At 42.7% G+C, this 15902-nt stretch overlaps 2 protein-coding genes and 1 non-coding gene across 8 annotated transcripts in view; all 3 read left to right on the top strand.

Moving 5' to 3' along the window:
- Positions 1 to 5039, top strand: part of csnk1g1 (casein kinase 1, gamma 1) — a 41247-nt gene extending 36208 nt beyond the window's left edge. For all 6 annotated transcript variants that reach the window (XM_064988666.1, XM_064988642.1, XM_064988672.1 and 3 more), the window contains one exon: positions 832 to 5039. In XM_064988666.1, the coding sequence (XP_064844738.1) occupies positions 832 to 886 (55 nt within the window). In that variant the 3' untranslated portion in view covers positions 887 to 5039. The remainder of the gene's footprint in view (positions 1 to 831) is intronic.
- An 805-nt stretch (positions 5040 to 5844) lies between these two features.
- LOC135555855 (small ribosomal subunit protein eS17-like) lies at positions 5845 to 10375 on the top strand. The gene is made up of 5 exons (XM_064988629.1): positions 5845 to 5996; positions 6807 to 6958; positions 8757 to 8862; positions 9402 to 9467; positions 10255 to 10375. The coding sequence occupies exons 1-5, from the start codon at positions 5994 to 5996 to the stop codon at positions 10330 to 10332; spliced, it is 405 nt and encodes a 134-aa protein (XP_064844701.1). The 5' UTR covers positions 5845 to 5993; the 3' UTR covers positions 10333 to 10375.
- LOC135506433 (small nucleolar RNA SNORA71) lies at positions 9183 to 9310 on the top strand. Its single transcript, XR_010450500.1, has one exon. It is a non-coding gene; the product is annotated as a small nucleolar RNA SNORA71 (small nucleolar RNA).
- Positions 10376 to 15902: the final 5527 nt, after the last annotated feature.

The raw sequence follows: 15902 nt of genomic DNA, 5'->3' as shown, positions 1-15902 counted from the left end.
ACCACTTGTTAATCACAACACTGTACTAAACAAACTTGTCCTTTTACCTCAGACGCCCCCTGTAGGTTCTTCTTAGAACTGTTTTGACTCTATCAGGGATCTTGGCAATAATGTGTTTTTCCTCTACCATCACCGTAGTTCTTATTTCTTCTAATGCCCCGAGTCAGTCTCTTCATGTTGATTCTACTACTAGAGATGTTCTGATGTTGGTTAGAAGGAACAGATCTAACAAATGAACATCTCATGGCATCCATCCACTCATCTATGTTCTTGTAACCTGGCTTCAGGTCAGTTCCTCTGTCTAGCGATGCCATTTCCAGTGTTCCATTCAGGCATGGCAAGGCTAGTCAGAAGACAGCACATACAGGCTTGGGACCTGGCTATTGTTGCACATGCAGGCATGGGACTAGGCTATTGTTGCTAACCCTTGAGGCCAGTATAATCTGTGTACACTGATGGTCATTGGCTGCCTTTACACAGGCAGCCCAATTCTGATCTTTTGCCACTAATTGGTCTTTTGACCAGTCAGATCAGATATTTTGCCAATAATTGGGCAGAAGATCAGAATTGGGCTGCCTGTGTAAACACAGCTATTGTCTAACACATTTCTCCTCTTGTCCTCTAGCTGTTGAAATTAAATGACTTCTCACTTTAACAGTTTACTAGGGTGGTGTTCCTTAGGGCACGTTTTAAAACAACGTTCTGGATAAGTTTGTGTTAGACCCATCACTGCTTTGGTCTGTTTTCTTCCATTTGGTGCCTAATGGACATGACCCAGTCATAGTGTCCGGTGTTGGCTTGCCTCTAACCAGTCTCTCTCCCCATCTAAAGGTGCTGTTGCTTCTTCAAAAGAAAACGGAAGAAGAACACCCCGCGACACAAATGATCAGCAGCACGCCTAGATCGCTCAGTCTTGCCCTAGATCGCTCAGAAGTCTTGCTCGATAAGGTTCTTAATCGAGAAAATCAATGAAGTCCCATTCAGACCAACGAAGAAGACCACGGGAGAGTGATGAGAGGCGATGTGCACACACACACACACACCCAAACAAGTGTGGCTGTCTGTTGATGGGAATTCCTTTTTGAATTGAGTCGTTTTTCCTCCACGATGCTTGGGAGTATTTGGCGGGCCCCGTTGCCGGGATTGGGATCTTGGCTTTTGCAATTAGTTTAAGCTTGATTGATTGGGCTGGACAATGGGAACACAACAGACGGTCTGTCAGCCTCCTGCTCTTTCATAAACACACACTGAATGTATGGGCGGGTAGTTAAATGTAGATGGGACAAGTCCTGGGAGAGGAAAGCTTGTTGGCTACTGACTGACTACATGTAAATAATGGACCAATATCAGTTGGAACTGGTACACTTCAATAAACGCTTTGGACTTCAGCGTAACAATGTCCACATGGTAGCAACCGAGTGGGCTTTACTTCACACTGCACGCTAAGGAGAGAAGAGAGGGATCTGGTGGCTTGAGTGTCGTCTTTACTGCTACTGGCCAATGCCTTAACCAAACCAGCACCCCACAGAGCCAGGAGAGGGTGACGCAGGAGGCCAGGCTCTCCATACTGAGAGGATATCTATGGTCCCTGCTTAATGTAATGACATAACATACCACCCTATGTGGAGTTCAGTTCCTCACTGGTGGTACAGTATCTATACAATGGGTGGTTCAGAAATAATGTTGACGAGGGGCAACACTTTTAGGGTTAATTTGGATGTTTGTCAGTGAACTGTCATGTAATTCAGTGCCATGTCAGCTTTGTGCGTTCAATCTCTATCTGTAATGTTTATAATGCTGCAACACACTGTGTAAGCCCCTGGTCTCGTAGAATGATCTCCTCTTCTGTGTTGTTGAGGGAATGCTCTTTCACATTTTCTGCCCCTCTGTTTCCAGTGTATTTGCCCTGTGCTGCAAAGCATAATCTGTGAGACCATTAATGATGATTGATCCCAAATGCCAAGTCCCAAATGGAAAACATGGGATTGCCTCAAAAGGATATTAAGAAGTACCTGGTAAAAATCTGTCTATATGGTGTTTTTTTTTTCAATATCACTTTTTGTTTTTCCTTGCAAGTGTCATGGAGGATTGCCTTGAACAAAACCTGGACGTTGACAATGTCACCATGCCTATCCTCTTCACAGCATTAATTCCATAGGAGTGACTTTTGGGTTTTATGTAATTATGTAGATTTTTTGTTAAATATATAGCTAATGTGAATTTCAAATGTGAGCAAATGTATTTTTCTCTTTCAAATAGCCATGAAGTATGAGAAACGGACAGAGGGGGACAAAAAGCTAGACTTTTGACTGCACTACATTTGTTGACCCACTGTTATTGACCTAAGACCTTGCTTTCCCCGTACTGTGTTGATGGATGTACTCAATATACTTCATTGTAGCGGCCTTGTGTGCTAGGTCTGTTCTAACAATACACTTAACCAATTCTGTCTTTAAACCCCCTCCTTGTTTAACCCCTGTGCCATGACATATGTAAACCCACACAGTCATACACACCCTAGACATTAATGTATGATGTGATGTCACCTCCTGGTGGGGTGTTGGATACTGATGTCCTAGTGACCATGGTTATGTTCAGTCGGGTACACTGTTGCCAAACGTTTTGCAACTGTAATCAATAAGCTGTGTTATTGTACAAGGTCAGGTAGTACCTCTCGTTTTGGAAACTTTTTTCTCCCTGCTGAACATACCCAGGTTGGTCGTCCCATATGGAGGCACAATGCCTGAGGGGATGCCAACCGGCTCTACAGACCTCTGAGCAGACATGCTTGTATGTGCATAATGATATTGTGTATATATATATATATATATTTTTTTTCTCACCATTGTGACTTGAGCTCGTTCCTCTGGGGTGTAAGTTATTGTGTTGAGAGTACTCGTATATGATACATCTATTGGACTTCTTCTGTTGTCTTTTACGTTTTATAGGTGAGTACGGTATTCCTCTGAGATGTCTGAGGGAATAACTGGTGAGGAAAAGGCGTTTTTGAATGACGGATATTCCTCATAGTGCCTCTTGAATGGGTGTTTTGAGGGAGGGGTTTGGCATTGCTGTCTAGCTTGCCTCTGTTGGATGTCTCTGGGTCCGTGGTTTAGCCTAGGGTTGGATTGGCATTCTGTTGTTCAGGGACATCAGTCGCTGCTGCACAACAGGGCCAGGGGTTCATGTCAAGCATGTCAGCAATGGCTCCACCTGCTGGGTGTATGAAGGCTTTTCTGTCAGGACTTCAATCCAGTGTTGCTCAGTCTGTTCTCGGGGTCGGGGGTGGGGTGTTGTAGCCCAGCGCTAACACCTCATTCAACCAATCACTAACTCCTTGAATATTGGAGTCGATGTGTGTTAGTGCAGGGCTGGAACAATAATGTGCATCCTCTGGCTGTCTCCTGAGGATGTTTTGAAAAGCACTACTTTTAGTTGACCCACAGTAGACTAGCCATTACAGTTACACTGTGACATACCAGTTCACTTTGAAAGTGTAAGGTATTGTTGAATCTAGTGAGACAGACATCCAGAGGAAGGCCTTGAATGGTCCCTTCTGTTCCTAATGCCATCCTATGGACTCCTATCTGCCGCCGTCACCTGTGCCAGGAAAATGTCAGCTAGAACTCTGATGGAATTCCACCTCGTGTCCCACTGCCCTTTTTTTATATATTTGTTTCACCCGTCTGTAATGTTGAAAGTGAACATTGTGGTTTGGAGCTAGCGATTTAAAGTATATTGTGTTCTTAAGGTGGCTGAGAGTAATACCATAATTATTGAACCACTTGTCAATTAATAATTGTTTTAATTAACTCCTCAACCGTACATTTCCATTTCAGTGGACCATTTTATTTTGGAGTGGAACGTCACTTGTATACTTCGATGTATCTGTATCCTACTGTTAACAGTGGTCTTAATGCAGGTGTTGTATCACTGTTGAAATTCATTTCCTTCCTGCAATTTTGGCTTTACAGCTGATAAACATGAATACTACAAATTGATATGCGCATTCTAGTTTCCTCAAGCCTTTCCACAGCCTGTCTAGAATGAGGAATATTTGCTATAGTGTGTATTTGCATGGCTTATCTGGAGCAGATGTCTGCCTGTTTTAATGGCAAGGCTTCCTGAGGTGGACGTTTGAAGCTAAGCCACCTGTACAAAGTTATTCTCTCTGGGCATAATGGAGCTCCACAAAGTCCTCCCATTGGCTTGATAAGTCCTACCCAGAGCACATTCCAATTTCAGGTGTCATTGCTTATACAGTACTACACCTTGCCTGTCAGTCAGACCTCATTGCTTTCAATTGACTTGTCTTGTGTTATTCACCATTTTATTTCCTGCATGTCCAAATGGCATGTAAATCCTTATAGCAGCGTAGAGGAGGATGAATGGAAAGAGAAGGCGAGTTTTTTTGGGGGGGGGGGGGTTCTCTGGCACTTTCTTCCTGTCGTTGTACTGTAGAGTTGTCTTGGGTTGGTTGTATATGTCTGGGAGAGAAGTTGGGTGTGACACATGACTGCAATGTTTTAATTCTTTTAGGTTTTACAGAGTTCACCATTATATATTTTTTGTTTTTGTCAGTTGGATTCCGTTAAAGAATATAAAGATGTTTTTTCTTTCAAACTGTGGAAAGTAGAATTGTACAGTACCACAAGTTTATCCCCCTACTATTGCTCTGGCAATTTATTTTCAAAGCTATGATTTAAGAAATGAATCCTACAACTGTATTATGAATATTGTGTTGAAATATGAATGTTACTTCAAATCTATTTGAATGGTTTAACCTAATTAAGGGCTTCATGAATGAAGGACCCATCTTTTGATTTCTTTCTTTTTATTATAATTTAATTTTAAGTACAGAAAGATAAATGACCAGACTTTATCTGAAAGGCCTATTTTCCTAGGGATTCGTGTGAGACGTGTCACATGTATCCTTACAAATTCACTTTTTATTCCCTCCACGCTTTAAAGGGGAAACACAAGTTTGCACCCTTTTTTGTTTTGTTTTTTTTTAAATAAAAAAATCTCTCTTAACCTTTTCTTGTGAGTATGGGTTTGTTTGTTTTTTCCAGTACAGTGTCACATTACATTATAATGAGCCATCTTAGAATTGCTGAGAAAGCATGTCACCCATAGAAAATACTATTTTTATGGTCACATCTTCTCAGGTCACGTTCAACCTATGGGAGAATCTCAATTGCGTACTCCTTACATCCTCTCGTCTCCTCTAAAACCTATTGGATGAGAGAGCCAGAGGTTCATCCCCTTCGACTTTGTCCAATGGGGTTTGAGGAGAGAGGACTCACAATTGAGTCTCCCTGTGACTTTTCCCTGCAAGGTTTCGTGGGCCGTAACCTTGATCATACATTACTGCTAAGCTGTATAATTTAATACATAATTTTTTGCAACAGTTCCTGCAATGTCATGCTATGTAGGCCTAAACCTGAGAAAACAACATGTGATTCACGTAATTATTAAGTGTTGAGCATAATGTATAGCCAGCCTACTTCTTCCACACCAGTAAGAATATATTGTTACACTCAGTGAATCTTAAATTCCATTAAAACAAATTTGATTTAACGAGGCAAGTCGGTTAAGAACAAATTATCATTTTACAATGACGTCCTACAGCTGCCTCACCCGGACTACGCTGTGCCAATTGTGCGCCGCACTTTGGGACTGCCGATAACGGCCGGTTGTGATACTGCCCGGAATCGAAACAGGGTTTTGTAGTAATTCCCTCTAGCACTGAGGTGCCGTGCCTTAGACCACTGCGCCACTCGGGAGCCTATTATACTACGAAGTGGACTGGATCAGTACATTTTGTATAAAATTCAATGCACAAAATGTTTTTGTGTGTCAAAGGTAGACAACCAGTAGTGGGCAGTGTTGCAAAGCTACAAAAAACAAATGTCTGCAGCATTTTCTTCCTGCTTCGTAGATAAACTTCCGGTCACAACTTCCCCAGTTCTTTTCCGCCAGCCCAAGCCAACATGGTGGGTAATTTAACAAAGTTGAATACATCACAATCTGTTTTAATCCTTGTCTCTTATCAGTTCCAGACACGTCTACAAGCATATCAAATGTTAATTAAAATACGACATACTTTCACAGATATTTATTTGTGATTTGTTGCATTTTATTTACCAGTTTATTGTGTAGCTTCCCTAGCTTGTGAATGTAGCAAGCTAGCTTGCCGGTAGCTAGCACAAGATATTTCAATCTAGTCACTGGTCTGCTAGCGAGCGGCACCACTATATCAACTAGCTGGCTAGTTGTGTTTATGGGTCGTGTAGTACGTAGTCTATCTGTTCCTCGCGTCTGGTAAGAATGAGTTAGCTGGATATAGCTAAGATTGTTTAGCTAGAAATGTTATTAGCTAACTAGCTGCTTAGCTAGCTATCTTGCCATTCATACCCGTGTAGTTATTAACTAAAGTTATTTTGTGTCAATGGTCTTGTTTGTGGTGGTCTGTTTGCCAGCCAGGAATTAATGTTGGTTTATGTCAAATTCAGTTACTTGTCACTCAAGGAGTTCTAGCTAGCTGTCTGCTGTCCAGAATAAACAGTTGGCACTATGCATCTAGCTAACTAGTTATGGATATTCTGTTGAGTATTGTTCCTGTATTTGTGCTTTGCTGGGCTAGTTTGCATTAAGCTACCAGTTGTCAGAGGTTGAAACAATTCCAAGTGAACATGAATAATTGCAGTAATGATGTGTAGTAGTTACAGATATGCAATTTAGAGGTATTGTCTCAAGAAACTGGTGTGATTCTGCCGTTAACAAGCTGATGGTCTTCCCAACAGGGACGAGTCAGGACCAAGACGGTAAAAAAGGCCGCCAGGGTCATCATTGAGAAGTACTACACCCGGCTGGGCAGTGACTTCCACGTCAACAAGAGGGTATGTGAGGAGATAGCCATCATCCCCAGCAAGAAGCTGCGCAACAAGATCTCTGGGTGAGTGAATGCTCCAATACAAGCTTGGTCACTTCCCAATAACCACCTAATACCTCTGTCACATGATCCTGCAGACCCAAATCGTACTGTGCTTGCTCAGATATTTTCTTAACACATTGTAGTTTCCAGCGTCTGTGGCGTATCCATAACCAGGCCAGTGCAGTACGGCTACGTTCAGTACTTTTAGAAGGGTGTCAGTCTGACCAAATGAAGGCTTACTATTTTGTCGCTTCAAGGAGCTTGTGTTGCTGAACCACGGCAGGCTTCTTAGCTCCATGTCCAACATTCCTGTGTTAAATCGGGGGCTTTTTTGCTTTGTCTTAAAGACAGAATAATGTAAAGAAAGAGTAAGCTGCTATTCTTGGTTCAGTTGGTTGGAGCTGGAGCGTGACGCTGGCAATGTCAAGGTTGAAAGGCTGTGGATTCAGTTCCTGCATGGATATCTGTAACATAATATACTTGTTGTGAACTGCTTTGAAGAACTCTTTGTAATAGATGTGTTGTGTTCCTGTATGTTTGCACATCGGTTGTTCAGTGGTTTAAGATGTTATAAGTATAGTCCTATTATTTAAAGGACTAGTATTGGCTCAATAGTTGAACACTTGTGCTCACTTCATTCTCAGTGATAGTTGACCTCTAGTCTCCATGTCAAAGTCTGAGATATTTGGCCTGACTGTAGACAAGTGGTGTTTCAATATTGGGCTTGTTGCAAATTTAATAATTGATCCCAATGTAGGTTATTTGCTTCCTGAGCCGTCATGCAGAAATGTGCTTTTTTCTTGTTGCAAATATACAAGTAGGTAAAAGCCCTTCTGATTGAAGTCTCATTCTGATTATCTGAGTGTTTGTGGCATTGTTTTGTTTGTTTTCTCAAATTGACCCAGCCTGCTTCTGGGGTGAGCGGTTGTCTTGGCAACATGAGACCCTGTGCCTCATTCCTCATCTGCTCGAGAACTGTCCCTGTGCTGTAGGTGTAGACCTAGTGGTTGTTGACCATAGTCGGTGATATTTGCCACTTACCAATAAAAGGGATTGAAAGAGACGCTCAAATTGTAGTGTCTGTAGGTGCCCACTTGGACAACCCAATTCTGATCTTTTTTGCCACTAATTGGTCTTTTTCACATCAGATTATTTTCAAAGCTGATTGATACAATGTCAGTAAACCACTGCAAGGCCTCCCTGTCTAATCAAACATCATGAAACATGTTCAGGTTGTTTTACGGACTCGGTCTTAGTTATGTCATTCGTCAAACTATGATTAAGGGATTATTAGAGTCAGATGTTGTATTGTTTTCAAGGCCAGGAATAAAGCTGTGTTGTCGTCTTAGGTCTCTCTTTCTGTAGTGTTGTGTTGTCTCTCTTGTCGTAATGTGTTTTGTCCTATATTTTAATTTATTTTTAATCCTAGCCCCCATCACTTTCTTAGTCTTTTGGTAGACCGTCATTGTAAATAAGAATTTGTTCTTAACTGACTTGCATTGTTAAATAAAGGTAAAATAAAAAGATGCCCTAAATCCATGCGCTAGTTTACTGACCTCCATCTACTCTATACTGTTCTGTTCTAAGTACCCATCTGTGTATAGTACATCCTCAAGTGCTTATCTGTCATTGTTGGACATAACAGGCTGTAAAATCACCAGGAAATCAGCTCGGTGATTTTATTATTTATTTAGGAAATATTTTCCCAATTATTCCTACGCATATATAGTCATATATGAGCCCAAATCTCACTGTATCGTCTGTGTAAAATGCCCCTTTTGTATGGTCTGTAATTCTCCCATGTGTGTCACCTCCCTAGGTATGTGACCCATCTGATGAAGCGTATCCAGAGGGGCCCCGTCAGAGGCATCTCCATCAAGCTGCAGGAGGAGGAGAGAGAGAGGAGGGACAACTATGTCCCAGAGGTCAGTGGGGTTCCTCTGTGGTTTACCTCCAAGCCGTGCATTTAGAGAGTTGGGACATTGAGGTTCCTGCGTTACGATGCATTTACATGACACTACAACATTCTAAGGTAGCCACGTTAGCCTCCGCTTTAATAATATTACATGAGGGATGTTTAAACAAAACTATCTAACTGAATGTCTACAATTAAGAACAGTTGTCCCAACTCTCTGAATATATGGCTCAGGTTTACCTTGCAGTTTGGTCCTTCATCTTGCTTCAGATAACTTGAGAAATGTCCTTGCTGATTGTGATGATATCTATAAGGTTGTAATTTGGGCCTACCTGTATCGAAAGTGGCTGTGGCATGGTTGTTGTCAGGTCATTGATAATGCAGGAAGATGGAACTGACAGATTTTCCCTGTGTTTGTTGGGCCGCCTATCCCTCTCAAACCCTGTATCTTTCAGACACTCATGCTCGGGTCTGTCTTGAGAACACTGGCTCCTGATAGGTTCCTATGAGATCCACTGTAAAGCTGATGGTCTTTGTTCGTGTCTTTAGGTGTCTGCTCTGGACCAGGAGATCATCGAGGTGGATCCCGACACCAAGGAGATGCTGAAGCTGTTGGTATGTTCAAAACCTCACTTCTCAGATCTCACTGCCTACCTACAGTTTCAGTCTAAACCTGATGTGTGCTTGTGGATTGAGTACTCTGACCTCATCCAGCAACGACGTAGCCTCCTATCTCACACTGGACAGAACGTAAACACACACACACGACATAACAGAGCAGAACGTAAACACACAAACTGGACATAACAGAGCAGAATGTAAACACACACTGGACAGAGCAGAATGTAAACACACACACTGGACATAACAGAGCAGAATGTAAACACACACACTGGACAGAGCAGAATGTAAACACACACACTGGACAGAACAGAGCAGAATGTAACACACACACACTGGGCTGGTCATAGTGATTAGTGCAGTATTGGAACGTTAATAAATCGCTTCCGACCTAAAGTCTGCTTTTCCTGCTGTGTTAACACCACTACAAGGGAGATTTCACAATATCGTCCGTGGCCAATAGAAATGAGTCTATCAGATTTAGATATGATCATTTTTCACACTAGTTTTGATGTAGTGAGCTACTTTAGTTAAGCACTGTTTCTCCGATAGTGTCTTATAGTTGATCACATATTGCTCTGTATTACTGTAGCTCAACTACTTCTGCTGCCAAGTAATTGGTATCTTTCCCAATACTGAGGACAAGTAGGGCACTGGAAAGCTTTCCCGTCTTTGCTGGGCACAGTCAGTGTTATCTTCCTATGACGGACCTCAGAATGTAATGCTCATTAAAGCTAGGTGAGGAATTGTTTGACTAAATCTGAATTCTTTCCTCTGTTAGGACTTCGGCAACCTGTCGAACCTGCAGGTCACCCAGCCTACCGTTGGAATGAACTTCAAAACACCCAGGGGAGTCTAGACATGTTTCATATCGCTGTCAATAAAGACAAGTGGAAAGGAAACACTGTAGCGGTCTCTTTTGCAAGGTCACAATCACACATTATCTTACTCGAAGCCTGGGATTCAATCACATCAAATGTTAACCAACAATAGCAGATCTCCCTTGTGGCTCAGTTGGTAGAGCATGGTGCTTGCCATGCCAGGGTTGTGGGTTTGATTCCCACGCAGGACTAGTATGAAAAAGGAAATCAAATCATTATGCACTCAGGATAAGTGTCTGTTAAATGACTCAAATATAATACAAATAAAGTGGTCGGGAGGAAGAAGTTTGTTGGAGCCGTCAAATCATTGAGCAGCTTCGCCCCACTAGCGTTAAGTTCAGAACGAGAGAGTGTAGGATATAGAAATAATTATGCTCACATTGAAAAATTGGGATGTATAGATTATCGAGCTGCATGGGATTTCTCTTCATTCGACTCCATACTGGCCGATAGCAATGTCCGCTTGTGGATTTGACAGCTCTAAAGCAGTTCCACTTCCGACACAACAACCGCTATGTGGATGTCGGCTAAAGCGGATCTGATTGAATACAGCCCAGGGGCAGGATGCACGCCGCTTGTGGGTAATAGAGACGTAGCAGCTTTTACAGGCAATTTCCCATTGAACTGACCTATGCAGCGTTTACCCTGGATACATTACCTTAAAGCTGCAATGTCTATTACCTGTGATCGGATTGAATCCCAGGCTAAAACAATCACACTACCTGCCTCCATCTCAATATTGTCTAAAGGTGTTTTCACACTGGGTCCCTTTCAGACAATTTGTGAACTCCGCCGGTTCCCTTAATTTTTTTTGTCCAGTGTGAACAAGTCAAAGGAACTCAGACCTCTCAAAAGTGAACCGAACTGAGACCATCTCGAGTTCGGTTCGCTTGAATTCCTCAGTCCAGTTCCCTTAATTAGGGCAATGTGAACACAAAGCTCCCCAGGTTGGCTTGTCATTATTCCCGCACCACCCACTAGACTACTGCTTCCCCTGCCATAACCCCTCACACTAGACTACTGCTTCCCCTGCCACAACCCCTCACACTAGACTACTGCTTCCCCTGCCATAACCCCACACTAGACTACTGCTTCCCCTGCCATAACCCCTCACACTAGACTACTGCTTCCCCTGCCATAACCCCTCACACTAGACTACTGCTTCACACTAGACTACTGCTTCCCCTTCCCTGCCACAACCCCTCACACTAGACTACTGCTTCCCCTGCCACAACCCCTCACACTAGACTACTGCTTCCCCTGCCATAACCCCTCACACTAGACTACTGCTTCCCCTGCCACAACCCCTCACACTAGACTACCCTTCCCCTGCCACAACCCCTAGACTAGACTACTGCTTCCCCTGCCATAACCCCTCACACTAGACTACTGCTTCCCCTGCCATAACCCCTCACACTAGACTACTGCTTCCCCTGCCATAACCCCTCACACTAGACTACTGCTTCCCCTGCCATAACCCCTCACACTAGACTACTGCTTCCCCTGCCATAACCCCTCACACTAGACTACTGCTTCCCCTGCCATAACCCCTCACACTAGACTACTGCTTCCCCTGCCATAACCCCTCACACTAGACTACTGCTTCCCCTGCCATAACCCCTCACACTAGACTACTGCTTCCCCTGCCATAACCCCTCACACTAGACTACTTCCCCTGCTTCTTCCCCTGCCAATAACCCCTCACACTAGACTACTGCTTCCCTGCCACTATAACCCCTCACACTAGACTACTGCTTCCCCTCCCCTACTGCTGCCATAACCCCCTCACACTAGACTACTGCTTCCCCTGCCATAACCCCTCACACTAGACTACTGCTTCCCCTGCCCCCTGCCATAACCCCTTCCCCTGCCACAACCCCTCACACTAGACTACTGCTTCCCTGCCATAACCCCTGACTACACCCCTCACACTAGACTACTGCTTCCCCTGCCATAACCCCTCACACTAGACTACTGCTTCCCCTGCCATAACCCCTCACACTAGACTCACACTAGACTACTCCCCTGCCACACTAACCCCTCACACTAGACTACTGCTTCCCCCCCTGCCATAACCCCTCACACTAGACTACTGCTTCCCCCCTGCCATAACCCCTCACACTAGACTACTGCTTCCCCTGCCATAACCCCTCACACTAGACTACTGCTTCCCCTGCCATAACCCCTCACACTAGACTACTGCTTCCCCTGCCATAACCCCTCACACTAGACTACTGCTTCCCCTGCCATAACCCCTCACACTAGACTACTGCTTCCCCTGCCATAACCCCTCACACTAGACTACTTCGACTACTGCTTCCCCTGCCATAACCCCTCACACTAGACTACTGCTTCCCCTGCCATAACCCCTCACACTAGACTACTGCTTCCCCTGCCATAACCCATCACACTAGACTACTGCTTCCCCTGCCACAACCCCTCACACTAGACTACTGCTTCCCCTGCCATAACCCCTCACACTAGACTACTGCTTCCCCTGCCATAACCCATCACACTAGACTACTGCTTCCCTACTGCTTCCCCTGCCATAACCCCTCACACGCAGAACTGTTGTCCAAAATGGTTTGAATATTTGATCTATAGGCTGAGAGCTTCATAAGCTGATTAGATTGTGGGGTTTGAATAGTGTGAGAAGACAACCTATTTGGTGAGAATCAGAACTTAGGGTACGAAATCAATTCAGGCTCTTAAAGGGGCAGTAGCCTAGATTGAAAATTGTACACCCAATTACAGCATTATTGAATCAGCAGTTATTCTATTTATTGTTGCCAATGTTAGTATCTTCTGATTACAATTGTTGCATCTTAACTAAATGCAATCTATTAGCTTGCAACATATAAGTAGGTTTATTTTATAGCTGTCCGATAACACGTTCTGATGGAATGACTTGTCCTGCACTTTGTAAAAACCACGAGTGCATTGAGTGAATGTTCCTTTCAAAACATAGCAATGTGAATGCAAAGACTGACCTAAAAAAAAAGTGAACTGGCAAAAGAGTTGTCATTCAAAGTCAGGGCAGTGTGAATAGAGAGAAAAGCTATTTTCCCCAAAAAATCCCCCTCAAGAGTTGACTTTAAAAGAACCGATCTCAGTCCTCTGAAGAGGACTATGTGAAAACACCCTCAGAGGATCCATCTCATTATCTAGAAGAGGATGTGCCTTCAGACTTAATCCACATTGTTACAGCCTGAATTTAAAGTGTTTCCCCTCGTCCATCTAGACAGTGAAAACATCTTTAGAAATGTCTTCACATTTATGTAAATATTCGCACTCCTTTACGATGACACTTTGATCCTTTGATCCTCTGATCCTCGTTGAGCTGTTTCTACAACTTGGAGTCCACCTGTAGCCAATGCAATTGTTTTGACATGATTTATAAAGTAACACCTATCTGTACAAGTATAAGGTCCCACAGTTGACAGTGCATGTCAGTGGAAACTACCATGAATTACAAGGAACTGTCCCTCGATCTGAGAGAATTGTGATGAGTCATATCTGGGGAAAGGTATAAAACCATTTCTTGTGTTGAAAGTTTCCAAGAGCAGTACTCCATAATTGGAAAATTGAAAAAAATATAACTAGTTCTGACTGCCTAGCCGTCCGACCAAACCGAGCAATCGGGCAAGGAGGATCTTGGTCAGTGAGGTAACCAACAACCCAATGACAACACTACAGTTCCTTGGCTGATGAGAGAACGTCCACAGCACTTGACCAATCTGTGCTTGATGGGAGAGTGGCCAGACAAGTCACTCCTGAGTAAAAGGCACATGACCACACGCTTGGTTTGCAAAAAGGCACATGAAAGACCGCTCATAAAGGCAAAAGACTGGTCTGAGACTACCAATGTAACACTTAGGCCTCAATGCACATCTCCAAAACCAGGCACATCTCTTGTGTAGTCATGGATACCAAGTGATGCCAGGCTTCCCCAAAAATGTCTTTGCTCTCTGTTTCATAATTTTCCTTCAGTTCACAAGAGGCTGAATATCTCACAGGAGAAAGCATCCTCAAGGTTCACTGTTTTATTGTTCACGTACTTTCTGTTGTTTCTCTTTTCAATGCAATAGTTAGTTTAACTCACTCAATATCGTAAGTCTGAATGCTAGGGGTTTGAGAGATGGCAAAGGGTGCCTTTGTAAGGTCAAGAGTAAAATGGATTGAATAGGGGGGAAAGAAAGTTACTTTTTTGCACTTGAATAGAGAAACTACAAAAGAAATCTATAACTGCACTCAAAATTAAATGTTTTGTGCAAGATCCCATTACAATAACATCCTTTGTCAATTCATTTTATGAAAACCTTTACAGCTCTCAATTTCAGGGAGATGGTTGTAAAAGCTACATTTGCCACATTCGGAATTATGTCCCTGTAATTGAGGATGAGTTCCACTCAGCTTGCGATTCACCTGTGTCAATTGGAGAAATTAGAGGCTATGAATTCAATGAAAAAAGGGAAATCACCCTGATGGCCTGAGTTGAATTCCAGACAGTTTCTGGAGTTACTAGAAGACCTGATTTGTCATGTTTCAAGAATGCATCAAAAGTGGGGAAATGTCTCCACTATGAAACAGGGCCTTATTGATTCCGAAGCCCGATGAAGACCCTTCTCTCATTGACAATTGGAGAACAATTACTTTATTAAATATTGATTACAAATTGATTGCTCTGGTTTATGCCAAACGATTAAAGAAAGGAATAGATACCATTATAAATGAGACTCAAACATGATTTATGAATGGCCGTCACAAAAGCTCTAACATTTGTTTAGCATTGGACCTTATAGATTATTCAGATTAATATTTTTTGGGACTTCTGAAAAGCCTTTGACACAATTGAACATTAATCTCTCTTTAGGTCACTTAATATTTTCACAGAATCCAAAAATGTTATCAAGGTCATTTGCATGTTTACAAAGATATAAATAGTTGTTACTAAACCTTAATAGATCCCAAAGATTCCATATCAACGTAAGTCTATGACATGGTGAAATTGGGCCTCCTTTTTATTCATTTTGGTTGTGGAACTTCTATCTCTAGATATTCAGAATAATGCAAATTTATATGGCTTAACCCTTAACAAAGAAATCAAAATTTCCCAACTGGCTGATGATACTATTTTCTTAAGAGACAAAGACCAGGTCGACCATGTCCTACTTTGCATGAACTGAAATCAACCATGGACAGCCACATTTAGCTTACGTTGATAAGACTAAACTTACGGCAAACATTGTGGTACCTGATGAAGACTGCTTGTCTGTCAAAATGTTGGTTATTAAATTATTGCATCTGAGCTCCTAGTGTGCGGCTCTCCTTCAGCTTGTAATGGCTCATTGTTAATCTACTTACATCATGAAACAGCTGTAGGGTGGTGATCTGAGGTAAATGATTGCCTTGAAAAAGAGACCTTCAAAAAAAGCACTCCATCCCTTTAAATCTACTTATTTCTACAGTCATATCATCCAAGAGCTATGCACACATTCATGGAAATACCACAAGATTTTCATTTACAAGTCAGACCAGAAGCAACAGG

The sequence above is a fragment of the Oncorhynchus masou genome, chromosome 2 (genome assembly GCF_036934945.1).
Source record: "Oncorhynchus masou masou isolate Uvic2021 chromosome 2, UVic_Omas_1.1, whole genome shotgun sequence".
Taxonomy (NCBI): Eukaryota; Metazoa; Chordata; class Actinopteri; order Salmoniformes; family Salmonidae; genus Oncorhynchus; species Oncorhynchus masou.
The sequence above is the reverse complement of the archived record's forward strand: the minus strand, read 5'-3'. Positions and strand labels throughout refer to the sequence as shown.